The 16,925-nt window shown below is 36.3% G+C and overlaps 1 protein-coding gene and 1 long non-coding RNA gene across 4 annotated transcripts; one reads left to right on the forward strand and one right to left on the reverse strand.

Moving 5' to 3' along the window:
* Window positions 1–6,495: 6,495 nt before the first annotated feature.
* On the reverse strand, window positions 6,496–7,056 carry LOC138882006 (uncharacterized). 2 transcript variants are annotated; one of them, XR_011403462.1, is made up of 4 exons: window positions 7,022–7,056; window positions 6,853–6,933; window positions 6,656–6,721; window positions 6,496–6,582 (listed from the first exon to the last, which is right to left on the reverse strand). It is a non-coding gene; the product is annotated as an uncharacterized lncRNA (long non-coding RNA). The 2 variants fall into 2 exon arrangements; XR_011403461.1 differs by having other exon boundaries at window positions 6,656–6,736.
* A 3,526-nt stretch (window positions 7,057–10,582) lies between these two features.
* LOC104214314 (uncharacterized) lies at window positions 10,583–16,723 on the forward strand. Of its 2 annotated transcripts, XM_009763965.2 has the most exons (7): window positions 10,583–11,009; window positions 11,377–11,540; window positions 12,673–12,884; window positions 13,548–13,802; window positions 13,945–14,031; window positions 15,654–15,826; window positions 16,225–16,723. In XM_009763965.2, exons 1-7 carry the CDS (start codon window positions 10,654–10,656, stop codon window positions 16,334–16,336), a joined length of 1,359 nt encoding a protein of 452 aa, XP_009762267.1. In that variant the 5' UTR covers window positions 10,583–10,653; the 3' UTR covers window positions 16,337–16,723. The 2 variants fall into 2 exon arrangements, with proteins under 2 accessions (XP_009762267.1, XP_070018871.1); XM_070162770.1 differs by lacking the exon at window positions 13,945–14,031.
* The last annotated feature ends 202 nt before the right edge of the window (window positions 16,724–16,925 follow it).

Consider the following 16,925-nt stretch of genomic DNA (forward strand, 5'->3'; position numbering starts at 1 on the left):
TCTAGGTTCGTAACCTGGGTATTTGTTCTAGACTGTGTACCCGAGCGGACAACTCGAGTCGAGGAGGGGGCTACGTACCGGGGACCCGCGAGATCGTCCGGCTTTGTAACTTGTCCGACCTCTTTCTTATTTCAGGTATTGACACTAACAGAATAGGGAGTCTCGACCAGCGAGCTTCTCCCCGGAGGTAAGAAGAGAAGGGTTTCGGCACAGTTTATATACAGTTCAGATAATATCAAAGCGGTAAAAGACAACATTTAGCACGTTATGCAAAAACATGTAATAAAGATCAGATAATAAATCCAAATATAACAATTATTCTAAGCTCGAATTCTTGAACCCTGAACCAGTGGTTCTGGGTTAATTCCCCAGCGGAGTCGCCAGAGCTGTCACACCTCCTTTTTGCGCGCCCGCCCCGAAGGATAAATGCGCGAGGGAGTTTTTCCAATTTAAGTGACAATATTCGAAATGGGATTATTTATTTAATTCAGAGTCGCCACTTGGGAAAGGTTTGGCTTTTGGTGTCCCAAGTCACCGGTTTATCTTGAATCCCAAATCGAGGAAATTTTCGACTTTTCCAAATGAAGTCTGCGAACCAGAAATTCTAAGTAAGGAATTCTGTTGACCCGAGGGAAGGTGTTAGGCACCCTCGAATCCCGTGGTTCTAGCACGGTCGCTTAAATTGTTATAATGGCTAAATATCTGATTTAAATATATGTTATGACTTACGTGCTTTTATTAAGTTTAAACCGCTTTTATTATTATCATTTATTTTTATAGAATTGCAACGTCGTGAAAATGCATCTCAAACCACGTCACAATCAATGCACCCGTGGTCGTCGACACATTTTGACTCCGTTGAGATTTGGATTTGGGTCACATCAATGTGCACCCGAATTTAAGAATATAATTTACTTAAACCGTGCCCAAAAAGTCTAAACGCGTTATTATTTTGAGGAAGGCCATGAAATTCACTAAAACGGTCTGTCCTGAATTCTAAATATTTATTATGGTTAATTATTGAGGGCCCCGCAATTTACATTTTTATTTGGCGAGGCTCGTCTCATTATTTTAGAAGGAACATCCTAAAGCGACTACATTTCTAATGTGTTTGTCTCTAAAAATAGAAGAAAAGATGCATGCTAATTCAATTATATGCTTTGGCCAAATCCAGATTTTAGTTAATCGTCTGATTAATTATTTACAGGGTGAAGAAACGTTGTACCTCATGAAACATGCTTTTAACTTGATAGAAGAATTATATATAAGATTGATGAAATGCTACGACTGCTACAAGAGCTCCCTAACTTTAACTTATTTAGACAAGATTAATTAAAACCACTTATTAGAAAATGCGACTAATGATATTTGAAACGCATCTTATAAACTGCCTAATGAAACTGAAACTCAAGAATCTGAAACTGTATTATCTTTAGCTAGATTTAAAACAGCCATTTGCCCTTACATATTCAAAGCATGCTGAAAGAGCGAGTTTAAGTTAACAATCGTATTAAATAGCTGCACATTTCATGAATTGTATTTACATCTTGTATACTACTAAACGAATAAAATGTCGCAGTTTCAGATTGGCATAGACTTTAATTAAGTACAACCTTACTAATGTATCTCTATTAGGCTAACAGACTAGAAACTTACATATCTTAACAACATTTATATAAAAAATTCGTAAGCAATGCAACAGATGATTATAACTCCTTCAGATCTTTCGATTCAACTTTCATTGCAACATCAGACAGATTCGAAATGTGTACCTGAGGAAATGCTTACAATGAAGAAAGTAGGGGAGTCAGTTGAGCAACAGTGCAAGCGGAACAGCAGTAACAGATGAACAACAGCAGGACAAATTCCCAGTGCAAAAATGCAACTTAGAGCCAATGAAAGATGGCAGAATGTAGCAAATTCCCAGCAATATGAATCAGAATTTAACCAGAATGGATCCAGAACTGAACTGATACTACACACAACTAGTAATCTCAAACAAGACTCATGATAAATCAATATGGAACAGGCAAATCCAGACTAGTTGAGAATCAAGACAAAGATGAAAAAATGCAGTTCCTTTTTTTCTGTGTTAGGCCTCTCTTTATCTATTTCTGTCCGTGTGTTTTCAGACAACTCCCTTTTCCTGTTTTCTTATCAATCCCCCTTATATCAGTGTATTCCCCTCCCTTTATTATCAATGTCTATCTGTGTGTGTGTCTATGTGTGTATATGTATGTATTTTTGCTTTCTCTTCCCAGATCTATCTGATGTCTTCTATCTTTTTCTTAACAATTCCCCCTGTCTCTTCTGTCTCTATGTATCTCCTTATCTCTCAATGTGCCTCCCTTTTATAAGCCTAAACCTCAGCCCTTTAACAGCCTGTTAGACCAAAAGAAACACCCTCCCATGTGCTGCCCCTTTTCAGTTTCCACTTAGCTAATTAAGTATTAACCCCCATCACATTTCCTTGGCAGGCTTCACCTTTAGTAAGGTTTATTATTTCTGAAACTAAAGCAAAGTATGGGCAGCAGAATATATCTGACAGCATATGCTGTCAAACCATTTTTAAATCAAAAGCCCTTTATGCAGGAACCAGGCTGTGCACAAATGCACCTGTGGTGCACAAATGCACATGCTGTGCACAAGTGCACATGCCCTCCAATTCAGAACTTAAACAAAACATTCCTTTTACATTTCTGATTCAAATTAACAACTATAAGTAAACAAACTCAGTTCCTAATTGATTCAAACAAATGCTTAGCAGAAGTAAGTCGATTTGTTATTGTTCGGACAACTGAAACTAATTGACGACATATGTCGACTCGACTATACTAGTTATAACACATACAATCGTAACCAAAAATCAGACATTTAACAGTATCGACACATGATTTGAATTATACTGACTAAACAAAGTGGTACTCGAGGAATCAGTTGATCAGTCAAAATTTGAAGCTCAATTATTCGCACAGCACATACATACATACGCATTATCAGAATAGGAGAGGGATTCAAACAAACACAGAGGTTCAGGTAAAGTGGACAAACAAGAGTTGATAAAAATTCAAAGACACAAATTAAAACAAAACATGAACAGACCTTTAATCAATCACATGGGCTAACAGAAATAAGAAAAGAAAAAGCAAAACTCACCTTAAATCTCGAAAAATCAAAACCTTAACTTGGACTCGAACAGACCTTTCTTAAGGCTGAACGGACTTTAATCGAAGTGTTTCTCAGATGAGAAATACTTCGATTAAGGTCCATTAGACCTTAATCTCTTCGGTTTGAACGGATATGGACCAGTGACGAGGAACCACAAGGTTCCAAAAATCAGATCTGGGATTCATGCTTCCCTGATCAGATTCGGACCAAACCAAGCATGGTTTGGTCACGAGGGGGTCTGGGGAGTGTCTGGTGTGAAACTGGGGTTACACGGTGTAAGTCAAGTTCCGACTCGAATCTTCAAACGAAGATTCGAGAAGGTGGGAAGGGATTCGAGTTACGTGGTTAACAGATCCGTGTTCCGGATGGTAAGGGGGTTCTATAGTGTTAAGGGTGGGGTCACCGGCGTCCGTGCCGCCGGTTTTCATGGTGAAGGATACAGGGGCGGCTAGGGTTTTTGGAGGGGGAATGGGATGAGGACGAAGGTGACCTAAAGCCGGGATTCGGATAGGGGGGGCAGGGTAAGGTTATGAGTTTATATAGTTGGTGGGTAGGTGGATCCTGGCCGTTGGATGAGATGTGATGAAGGGCCAGGATCCTTCGACTAACAGGGAACGACGTCGTTTCAAGGGTAAAGGGTTGAGGTTGGTCCGGGTGAGACGGGTCGGGTCTGTTAGTGGGTTTGGGGTGAGAGATCTTGGCCGTTGATCAATCTGAGATCAACGGCCCAGATCAGACTGGATCAAAACGGCGTCGTTTGGAACGCCTCCTGAGGTCAGCTGATCTGGACCGGGTTTACATGGGGTTTGGGCTGAATTTGTTTGGGCTTTGAATTTAAAATGAAAATCAGCCCAAACTAATTTTCAAACCCAATTTTGCACTCTCTCTTTTATTATTATTATTTTTATTTTATAACAAAACCTAAGTAAATCAAATTAAAATTAAATAAACACTTAATACAATTATTCGCACACATATATCAAAATATTTAAAACAGGTAAAATCAAACAAAACAAAAATCACGAACAAAGATGCCTATTTATGATTTTCTATTTTAACAACCGAATTACGGTTCAAATTACGCATGACACATACATTTTTTGTATTTTGTTTTAATAAAATAAAATGGGCAAAAATCGTAAATAACTAACAAAGTGCCATGTAAAAATCCAAAAATTGTACAGCAGGACCAATTGTTATTACTTTTTATTTCTTTTGGAGCGATTGTCGCGCGAAACAAAAATCACGTGCTCACAGTAGCTGTGGACAATTCCAACTTGATGAACTTCCATGTGCGCATGCTTTGGCAGCATTAAGGCATAGGAATGAAACATACGAAAACTATTGCTCTCCGTATTACACAAGGAAAAGCCTTCTGCTTACCTATGAAATGCCAGTAAATCCTCTTCCTGATGAAGGCAAATGGGATGTGCCACAACATATTTTGGATGAGGTAGTAAAGCTACCGGCGGGAGATAAAAGGCAGTCAGGGAGACCTCACAAGGAAAGATATAAAATATTTGATGAAATAAAGTCAAAGAAATACAAGGTGTCATGTGGCAATTGTGGAGGTGAAGGGCATAACAAAAGAACTTGCAAGAATGCGCCGAAAAAGAAATGAATATCATGTAGTTAGAATAGTTATTCAAAATAAATGTTAGTGAGCTCAAATTATCGGATTTTCTTGTGTAATTGTTTAAGTTTTTGAAGATGAATAAGAAGTATAAACATCAATTTGTGTATCTGCACTATTTATGTTTTTATGTATTCTGTCAAGCATCTAAAGTTGTCTTTTTTTTTATAGAATAGTTAAACTTTAATATTTACTGTATACAAAAAAACTGATATTAATAAAGAATGCATTCAACGTAAATTGTATCCAGATTGTAGTGAATATGTAGTTTAACTGTGTTAGAACTGTAGTCCTGTTATTCATATGTAGAGGAGTTGTAGTTAAAATGTAGTTTAACGTAGTTTAAATGTAGATAAATTGAATTTTTTTGATAAACCTTGTTGATAAAAGATGGCTAAATTATTTATATGATTCCTGTATTTATTTTATCTTTATGCTGTGTAACAAATGACAGTTATATACAGATATTACTTGGCACTTGAAGGTATTTATAAAAATAACTTGAAGATTAAAGTCAAATTGTAAGACAAAGTTGTTGCTGTAAAAATGTAATCAGAGTACTCGAGTATAATGTAATCAACAAAAAGTGTTGTAGAAAACCAAAACGACATATTTCCTACATTGTTTTCCAATTCAACTACCAAATTTCACAGACCAAACTAGGAACACAATAGTCTATTTCTTCTTTCGTTGCACTCTAGTCCTCTCGTTTTTTGCCGGAGCACCCTTCCTCCTTGCTAGCCTGCCAGTAACCTCACTCTCACTGATTGACCCATCTTCTTGCTTCTTTGTTGCATAGTCCCACAGTAGAGCTCCATAGCGTCTACGGTGTTGGTCAATATCAGAAAGATCTTCCTTTGGGATTGCCAAATCTCCAAGGCTAACATACTCCGCAAATGCAGCCACAAATACACCACAATCGCTGCATAAGATGAGAATTTTTCATACAATCATCATCACATATGATACATAAGGTCCATAAAAAGCAAAATTTCACAGCTGAGACATAAATATAGTAACATATATATGTTGTCTACAATATTACTACGATTACACATCATAGCTGAAAAATAAACTACAATTACACTACACAGCTGAAGACAAAACAGATATTGTGAATGATTCTGTTCTTTATACTTACTGTGTTATTGATGACTTGTCCGGGGTGAGCAATGGCATAAAACCAGTCCTTCTTATCAATCTTTTCACAACCAAAATCCAACCAAGGCTTGATTTGGTTATCCTTCTTGGAAAAGTAATATTTCCTCCTGTAATAACAAAAAAATATCAAATACAAAAAATTGACAAAATGAATTACAATTTTAAAGTATAAAAATGGTGAACAGAACAGTGTAAAATGAAGCATTCATACCTCCTAGATACTTTATCACTACGAATGTATAACCAGTTGGTGAACCTTTCTGTCAATTCAGGATCTACATTTTCACCTATGACACTTGTGAAGGGGTGCTTGAGGTAAAACAATTTAGGTCCAATAGATGTGCTGCCTCCAGAACTATACAAAGATGTGAAAGGTGATCGTGCATGTTTTCCCGGTTGCCTGGTTCTACCGGGATGAACAGGGGTTGATTCATCTGGTATGGGCTCGCCATACATGACCAACTGTGATAAGTTTTCTGGCAGCTCAAAGTCATCCAATGTCAAACCTTTGTTGTCAATGCCTTCAGGAACAACTTCAGGAACAACTTTTTTATCAATGCCTTCAGGAACAACTTCAGTCACAGTCACACCGTGAATTGGCGACTGTGGAACTTCACCTTCTGTAGATAAGTGTAGATCTATGTAGTTATGAACAGTATTATGGAGTTATAGAGAATATAGAGAATATATTACCTGCTTGTTGTGCCTCAGCTACTTCATCAATTACTGGTTCTTCCTCAATATTTCCTTGTAGATGTTCTGCTGAAACTTCAGCTTGAATGAATAATTGGAAATGAGAATTGTAGATATATGTAGGAATATGTAGTTAAGGTGTAAATTATTAAAATTTTGCATAAAAACCTTATTGTAATGAAGGAATGGTTCTGTACCTGCTTTATATGCCTCAGCTGCTTCTTGGAAGTCAGGATATAAGTCAACATGTGGTTGAAAATGTTCTGGAGAAATTGTAGCTGCAACACATAGTAAAAAAATGATTAGTATAATTAAATAATGCTGTCTTGAAATTTGTAGATATGTATGTAGGAATTTTGTAGATACCTGTATTGCTTGTGCTTCCATGCAGTTGATCACCAACATTGAACTGGAATTGCTGGTTGTTCTCTCCTTGATGTTGGTAATTATTTTTTGTTGAACTACCAACAAACTACAATTTTGGGGAATATTTGAGACTACTTTATTCATATGTCTTAATTAGTCTTAGTACAAAATTATATGTAAATTCTTACCTTTGACTCGTCCAAATCAAACCTCTTGTTTATCACATTCATAACACCCTTCAAAGATTGATCTATGAACTCTCGAAGGCTTGAGAGTTCCTCAAAAACAGCCTTCCTAAAAGCATCTAACTTTCCATCAACCTAAAAATTAAATATATAATTAGTTGGTAATCTTATTCTAACTGCTACAGTTACACTACAATTCAACAAACTATAATTGTTATAGATTTATACCACAAATTAACTACAATGTATAACATACTATAATTGTTATGTAATGAAGTCAAAATGTAGCAAATTATGTCAATATATTGTAGTTATTCATAATACCTGCACAATCCCCTTTTCCAACTTCCTGAGCTTGTTACTGACAGATTCAATGTCCTCTTGATAATCTGTATATTTGGGTTCAAATGATGGAGAAGCAGCAGTTGGAACATGTGATGGTTGAGCACCATGTTCATCTTCATATTGAATCTTGTCTGGCAGATTAAGCACTCCAAGCTCTTCTCCAGATTCAATCATGTTTGTGAACTGAATGATGAAAATAACAGTTAATTCAAGTGACAAAAAAAATGTAGATTCAATGTAGTTATTATGAATGTAATTGTAGCATCATACAAAAGTGGAAAAAAATACCTTGATCCACTCAGGCTTGATCATCTTCTCTTCAATTGCAGTTAACCAAATCTGCCCCTTTGTAGCTGACCATCTTAAAATGCGAGGTATAGATTCAGAACATCTCGTAGCAAGCTCGGTGCTGACGGACGAGCAACACTCATATAGCCACACTTGCAAGGCTAATGAGCATCCCCGTATCAGATAAGAATGTACATGGGGATTAAGACGATGTCGGACAGATTCAATAACCTGCTTGAAGGATTTGATACCCCATGGGTATGACTCAAAATTACCAGACTCTATTAGAAAGAACATAAACTTGTCTATGAAAGTCACATGGTCTTTATCAGAAGGACAAACAAAAAATTCCAACATATAAAGAATGCACAACTTCACCGCATCCACATCGTTTGCCCATGCTTTATTAGTCACTACATTTTTCAAATGCCATTTCTCAACCCTTTCTTTGTTCGGAAAATATGTATTCATTAAAGGGCTAACATAGGTGGAAGTGTAACCATAGTCTGAAAACTTATTCACACAATTAAGACCAGTTATCAACCCAAATTCTCTCAAGGAAAAATTCAATTTTTCACCCTTAAATAGTACTGAAAAATATGAGTCAGTAGACTTTGTCAATTCATACTTCATCAAAAGATGAAGTGATTGGTTTTGCATACAGATTGTGGGGAGACCTAATAAGTAACCAAAACAAGTTTTTTTGAAAATCCTTAAAGCATTCGGAGAGAGTAAAGCTTGTATCTGGCTAGGTATGCTAGGATCACACAAACTGTGGAATCTAAGCACACCATAATCAACATTTTGTTGTGCAAAGTAAGGGCCATTCTGTAAAAAATATAAAATTAATGAAGCTATACAGGCTACAATAAAAAATAACATATCTACAATTTAACCATCAGACTACACATCAACTACAAACTAACTACATTTATACACTGTCTAAGAGTCACAGTTCCAATTAAACTACAAAATTGAGACAAAGAATCTACAAAACAGTTACTTCAAGTATCTCACATAAATGTAGATTAACTGTAGTTAGAATGAAGTTAAATATATGAGCTATACAGGCTACAATAAAAAATATCATATCTACAATTTAACCATCAGACTACACATCAACTACAAACTAACTACATTTATACACTGTCTAAGAGTCACAGTTCCAATTAAACTACAAAATTGAGACAAAGAATCTACAAAACAGTTACTTCAAGTATCTCACATAAATGTAGATTAACTGTAGTTAGAATGAAGTTAAATATATGAGCTATACAGGCTACAATAAAAAATATCATATCTACAATTTAACCATCAGACTACACATCAACTACAAACTAACTACATTTATACACTGTCTAAGAGTCACAGTTCCAATTAACCTACAAAATTGAGACAAAGAATCTACAAAATTAGGACAACACCACATTTTACCAAAATACACTTGAACAATCAAAGAAGAACAATGCACGTGTAAACATTATCTACAGAATGTAACAGTTACTTCAAGTAACTCACAAAATGTAGATTAATTGTATTTAGAATGAAGTTAAATGTAGCAGCAATACAGGTTGCAATGAAAAATACCATCTCTACAATTTAACGATCAGACTACAAATCAACTACAAACTAACTACAGTTATAGACTGTCTAATAATCACAGTTCCATTAAACCTACAAAATTGCGACAAATAATCTACAAAATTAGGACAATACCACATTTGGCCAAAAAACACTTGAACACTAAATTAACACTTGAACAACAGATTTTTACAACCAAAATCAAACTACAAAACAGTGAGGAAACATAAATAGTGTTTACCTTTATTGAAATTTTTTCCTTAACCAATTTTGGTACTTTTTTTGAGGGTTTCTTCTTTTTTGGTTTTGATGAAGAAGGAGAGACCTTAGGTTTTTTCACAGATGGAACTTTGGGGGAATCATCTACAAAATCGTCATCTACACTCAACTCTTTCCCCTTGCGTTTGAGTTGTTTCTCGACTAGTTTATCAACTCCACCAGCATCAACATCGTGCAAATGCTTGCTTCTCATTTCCGCACGAATTTATCTAGGAGATGAAATACCAATAGTTTGTTCACTTGCATGCGTCGATTGTGGGTTTTTGGGTGGTGATTTTGGTGTTAAAACACCCAAATCAAAGGTTGGAATATCAACTAATATAGCTTTTGATGATTTTTTTTGGGAGTGTTAGTTTTTTTCATGATTTAGGAGTTGAAGACAAAGATGAAAGTGAATTCAAATCGTGGGGGATACAACTGAAGGTAATTAAGTGGAGAAGAAAGTGATGGTAATTGTGGGTGAGAAGAGATTGTACGAGAATGGGGGAAAAACTGAAGGTAAATCGTGGGGGGGGGGAGGTGGGGGGAATTAACTGAAGGTAAATCGTAGGGGGTGTGGGGGGGTGGGAGGAGAGAGAGGCGGGTAAACGAAATAACGTGAAAATACGGTCCTAAAATCACGCCTACAATAAATGAAGGAATAATTATACCCTTAATTTGAATTATGGTATATAAATGGTAATTTGGTATGCTTAAATGTAATTAACACAATCCTTAAACAATGAAGGTAATAAAGTTTGATATATGGTATAGATAGGTAAAAATCCCTTTATCAGCCTATGAGGCCCAGCTCCTAAATGGACCTTAAAATTGGGCTTACCCACACTTTCCTGGCACATGACCAAAATACCCTCATAAAATTTTCAAATTTCCAAAACCCATCAAATGCAACAGCAACACTGAACACAGGAAGCTTTCGTCCCCTAAACCCTCAAGCTCCAAAACCCTGAAGAAATGCTCCGATCAATTCTCCGAACAGCCGCTACGGCGGCGAAATCCCACCCCACCACCTCCGACATCCTCATACCCGCTGCAATCGCAGCACCTTCCAAACTCTCTTCTTTTAGAACCTTCGCAAAAGGCCCACACCCGAACAAACCCAATTTTAGACCCGACATGAAACCCGACAATGCCGCTACCGGAGCCAAAGGCGCTGAATCGCTCAATAAGGATCTTCGTGCACGCGCTCTCAAAGAAGACGAGAAGGATGAATCCCTTAATATCGGTCCAAATGGTCGTCCCTTATTCACTTCCGCAGCTTCTATTTCACAACTCACCAAAAAAGACACGTGTACTTACCTGAAATTCAGGTACATTTAGCTCAAATTGTATACTTTTGATATGTGTTTATACTAAATTGCTTCCAATTATAACAAGGATTTAAGTTATATACACTGCAATTGTTTTTACACTGTAAATGAATTTTAACATGTGATAGCAGGTTAGGTACCATTTAATCATATTACCAATTAATGCTTATGAAGAGATTTACATGTAATTATCTAATAAGTAACCTGATTGTGTTAATATTTTTCACACAGTCGGTGCACAAAACTTAAACTCTTGTAACAAAGGTATAGTAGGTGCAGTGGTACTTGGTACACGTGGAATAAAGCTTTGGATTCACTTTGTTAGTAAGTTGGTTTGTGTTTGTACTAATGAAAATGATTGTTTTAGGCGGGAGGAACTGGAAAGTGTTTTGCCAGAAGGATTATCAAATGGGATGTTGAAGGAATTTGGTGACTCAATGAGAGATGCATTGCTAATACGGCAGAGTTTTCTGGATCTTCGAGATAATTTTAGAAGTATTGTTGATCCTACAATGCAGTCTAATGCTAAAGGTGCCTCATTTATCTTTTTGGTGTAACATATGTTCAAGGGTTTATTATCTGTGTTACTTGAATTATGATTGCGGAGAGTTGTATTTGTAAGGACTGATGCGTAGTTTGGTTTAATAAAGTAAGCACACTTGCTTTTGTAGAGTTCTTAGTTTGCTTTAAATATTTAGTTTTGAATTTGGATCAAAAGAGACCAGAATGGTTATACGTGATTTATATAGCTGAACCCAACTAGTTTCAGATCGAAGCATAGTTGATTGATTGATGCAAATTTAGGGTTCATGAGTTTGTTAATTTACTGTCACCGTTGCAAAAAATTTGTTGATTTACTTTCAGTACTAAGTGTTTAGTGGAAGCTTTGATTGAATGAGTATGGCTGAACTGATTGAAGACGGTAAATTGGAGATATCACCATCAATTTGTAAGGGTACCTTCGGTAATATAAACTCCTTAAGAAATCAGAATCAGATGGTTGCACAAATTGGTTTTATGTGATGGAAATATTCACTTTAAAGTCTTTCTTAACAGTTTCCTTTAGTGTGAAGATTTTTTGATGACTTGATCTACCAAGAACCTAGCTTTCCACATTGCTTTTCATATTTTTCAAATTAAATGCTTTTCATTTTTCTTAATGTAGGAGCAAAATTCAATGTCCTCAAATTTGAAAAACAAGTACACGAGTAGGAATTTACATCACAGTTATCACTCATTCTTCTTCTCTTCCTCAATATCTGCACTAATCTACGACTAAAGCTGCCATTATGTCCCTTCTTTTGCTGCCTGAAGTGCTTACTGAAGCATCAAAACGTATTTGATTTCTGTCATTTCAGAGCTAAATCTGAGTCTCTGTCATGGAACTCATAGATCATGTTGCAGAATAAAACTGCCCTTATGGTTACTAGATTTCATGATTTCCCTAATAAACTGTACATATTAGCTTCAGTTGCTTTTCTTACTTCTCTATTTCCTGGACATAGTTTCTTCCCCTGTGGAAATCCTCCCTAAAGTTGTCAAAAGACTATGCAGCGACCTGGTGAGAGGAGCGTTGTGTTGCTGACACCCTTCAACTTGTTTATGTATCTGAACAGTGAGTCACCATTAGGAGAAATAATTCACGAAGTTCCTCAACTTGCAGGTCACAAAGCTCGAAAGCAAGTTGTACTAGATGGGCCTGTAAGTTGTGGAAAGAGCATTGCCCTTGCAATGCTTGTTCATTGGGCGCGTGATGAAGGTTGGCTAGTTCTTTACGTTCCAAAAGGCCGAGAATGGACTCATGGAGGCTTTTTCTATAAAAATCCTAAAACAGGATTATGGGATACTCCTGTGCAAGCAGCAAATATTCTCCAGGTAAGAATACTGTACTTTTTCTAATATATGAGACTTATGATTAGATGAATTCCATGTGGTAATTAATATTATCATACCTTGTGGATAGTTAAGTAACTAAAAATGAACCCAAGTTTTTTACGCTCATTGTTTGAAATTTTAGATCACAAAATGCAGAAACAGTTTTACTTGAGTCCATGAGGAAGTGGAAAAGATCTGCTAGTAGGCTATATTTGGAAATTGTTTAACTTGGCACTGCGATGTATATACAGTTGATCTTTATATGCTCTTTATATGCTGCTTTAGAAAAGGAAAGTCATTCTTCAATATCATGTAGCAAATATGGATCACGCCGTCACAATATCTGCATGTTTTCCCGTGACTTTACTATTGCGCTATCTCCTCGATCAAGTGCTTGAGTTGGTTGTGCTAATAATAACTTCCCTATTTGTCCTATTCCATAAACATGAAGGTTGTGAAAAATTAAAGTATAACACATGTGCAGGTCTAGCGCAACTTTCATATTCAATAAAGATACATTTGATAACCAACTCCCTATATTTTCCATATATTATCTTGAACTTGTCGTTTCTGGAGAGAGTAATTTCCTCTATTGACTGAATTCATTTACAAGTCAAAGAATCAAACTTTGGGATACTTAATTCCTCTCTCTTCTCAATTCAGGATTTTTTGAAGTATAATAAGGATCACCTCCAAAAGTTGCCCTGCAAGATTTTTGAACCTATTCCATTGGGAGAGGGAGCTGGTGTTGGATGGATGAAGGGTGCTGATGTGGTACAAATACCAGAAGATTATACTCTGCTTGACCTGGTTCAGGTCGGACTTAGTTCCACGCACGCCGCTGTTGGGGTGGTAGTTCGTTTAAGGGAAGAATTATCACTTGTGAAGGACGTGCCTGTTCTTATTGCAGTTGATCAAGTGAGAAAAAAATTCTCTTCACTGTGATTGTGTCTCTTGTTTCTGCCCTTTGAATCATTCCCGGGATAGGGCTAATTTCATTTTTTTAATTGATATTGATCACACCTTCCTTTTTCCTGATTTGTCTTTTGTTAATCGATAGTACAACAGTTGGTTCACGTTCAGCGAGTATGAGGAGCCAGTAACTGTTCGGTCTTGCCGACCTATTCATGCTAAGGAACTTGCAACTGTAAGATGTGCTTGAAGTGTTCTTGAATGTTGCTTCATTAATCATTTACACAGTTCTCCTGCCTTCATTTTCTTCGCGATCTTTATGATTTTTGAGCAATGAGACTCTGTGTTTAATATAAAGATGTTAGGCTGCTTAATTGGATCTAGGATGTCCTTGGTTCAAGTTTATATCGTGTAGGCATCCTCTTTCTGATTCCACGTTTTTGGATCATTTTGGTTTGGAAAACTGAGAATATAAAAACTGAATGTTAAGAAAAGTTTGGCGGAATATCTGGGAAATTGTGTTCAATAATATGCACGCTCTATGGAATTATATTGATCTAGAGCAATCCTGTTCTTGTGTCTGGAGCATCCATGGAAGCTTTAATGAAAATCCTAGTGTTGTAACTTATCTTTTGCATAATTTGGGCTGGTTTATAAAGATCATCTGTCACATATAGTGATGTGAAATGACATCTAAAAGTATTTATCTATGCTGCCTACCTGAGTATTAACTAGACATACTTTTCAACTGATTCACATGCATACAATGTTGATAAATCTGTCGTAAGAAATTATTGCATAGAATTTGAGGGCTTGAGAAACTCTCTCTTTCTTTCTCAAGCATGTTTAATGCTGCTGATATCAATAAAACTTGAGTTCACAATCTTGAAGACTAGCACTGCTTCGATAACTTTACTTAGACCGTGAAGCGGTAAAAGCTAGTGAAGTACTGTAACCATGAAATCAGCACTTACTCGAGATGGAAAGCAAATCTTTTTGTGACATATTGCCTGTAGTGCCATCCTTGTAGTTGAAACATATGGAAAATGAGGGTTTTTAGTGTGATTGTATGCTCTTTCTATTCTGAATTATTAGGATATGCTTTTAGTGTAGACAATGTTTTGAAAGGAAATGGATGGCTGAGCAAAGGCAAAAAGATGATGTTTGGAAGTCCCCATTTTGCCTCATGTTATTGATTCGGAAGGGGTGAAGCAAGGATCTCTCCGAATTCATGAGAGGTCTGTTTCGCTGACAGCAGCTCTGAACCTCTTGTACATTTGATGCAAGGGGCTACACCACAATGAATAGATTGCCAAGGTCTGTTTTTTGGAGCTTGGTGCCTTTGTTGGCCTGACAATACCTTCAATTTTTTGGTGGCACACTCGCACCATCTTGTAGCTATTAAGTTACACTGATTCACCAAAAATAAGAACCAGCAAATGAAATTATTCAATGTTCTGGATTTTATCAGTGTTTTAGAGGTTCTTAGCCTTTCTCAGCTCAATATGCCTTCAAATCTTTCGTGCACTGATAATTTATGTTGATTTTTAAAAAAAAAACAAAACTGTAAGAGCAAGAATTGGAAGCAAATTCTGTCTTAATTCTGTTGCGCCATAAATTCTGACATGTACTCTTATGGATTGCCTCATTCCAATAATTTCAATACACTTTACTACTAATAACTTCTTGGTTAACTGCAAGAGATTTAATTGTTGATAAACAACTAAGGATGCATCTGGTTTTTGTTTGTCATGGCTGTGAAAAATCTTAATGAATTATTACATTTTCTTAAAATTCTCTTCTTACTGTAGCTTACTTGTTTAAGTGTGGTTACTGATATAGTCCCATCATATGCAGGTGAATGCATTTAGATCTATGATTCACGACAATATGATGGTGGGTGCTTTCTCACATTCAACTGCTGTAGGGAAGCTGCGTAAAGACTTACCAGGTGTTCCTGCAGATGCTCGCATCAACTTCCCACGATATAGTGTGGATGAAGCTGCGGTCGTTTGTCATTACTACCTTAGGTATGCTCGTAGCTTGTAAAACATAAGAAAGAGTGAATACTGAGGATACTCGATCAAAAAGAATAAAAGAGTGAATACTGAGGATCCTGTTCTCACCATTCACTCACGTAAATACCGAAGAAAAGACAACTTAACAAAAAAGAGGGAAAAGAAAAAGGAGAACACTTGAATTATTAACAAGGAGAAAAGGAGTGAACAACTGAATTAGGCTAACTTAAAGTTATTTTCTATTGATTACCGTGGTCAGAGTTGAAAGAGGTATAAACAATCCGAAGTCAATATGCAGATGACCCATTATTAGAATTTTGATTATAACTAAAATGAGCCATTGAATCTTATGTGGCCATAGAAGATCACTGTTTAGTACTAACTTGTGTGAAATTTTCTGATTGTGGCAGACAAAGACTCATCCAACGTGAGGCATTTACAGAAGAAAACTGGAAGAAAATCTATTATCTGTCACATGGAAATGGCGCAGAAATGAGATGGCTGGTTCCTTTCATGCGATGAGCAGTGTAAACTCACCTCCGAGAGATAACATTGAGATTTTAACAGGGAAATTATTGAATCTGTTAATGCTCTGCGATTCTGGTCATTCTCAGCAAATAATAATCTGGCTGCTCTATTGACCAAATCTCTGGAGAAAACAGTGAGGTTTTACTTCTGGAAAGTTGCTCTGTATTCTAGGCTAGTTATATAGCCTGTGTTTGTATGCTTTCATATCCAGAACATTGTCACCGATTCATATATAAATCTTCACACTAGCTATTCTTCTTTCGTTTTATTTTACGACTTGTTTTCCTCATCGGGTGTTTGTATTCAATAATGTTGTAACTGCACCACATATTTTACCTTCTGAAGTTCAGGTTTTATCCTTTAAACTTGCATTATAGCGAAGTCCCTTCGAACCGCAAAGATGACATTTCTTTACTCAAGGTTTCCGCGATGCTATATTTTCTTATCCGAACAAATTTTTTGCTTATCTTTTGAATTTTTATGTAAGAAAAAATATAAAATCGCACTCCCAACATTGGAATTTAATGAAATTGTTTGCATTGAAATGAAAAAAAGGAGTTAGAGCACATCAAATTACCCATAA

This window comes from Nicotiana sylvestris, chromosome 11 (assembly GCF_000393655.2).
Source record: "Nicotiana sylvestris chromosome 11, ASM39365v2, whole genome shotgun sequence".
Classification (NCBI taxonomy): Eukaryota; Viridiplantae; Streptophyta; class Magnoliopsida; order Solanales; family Solanaceae; genus Nicotiana; species Nicotiana sylvestris.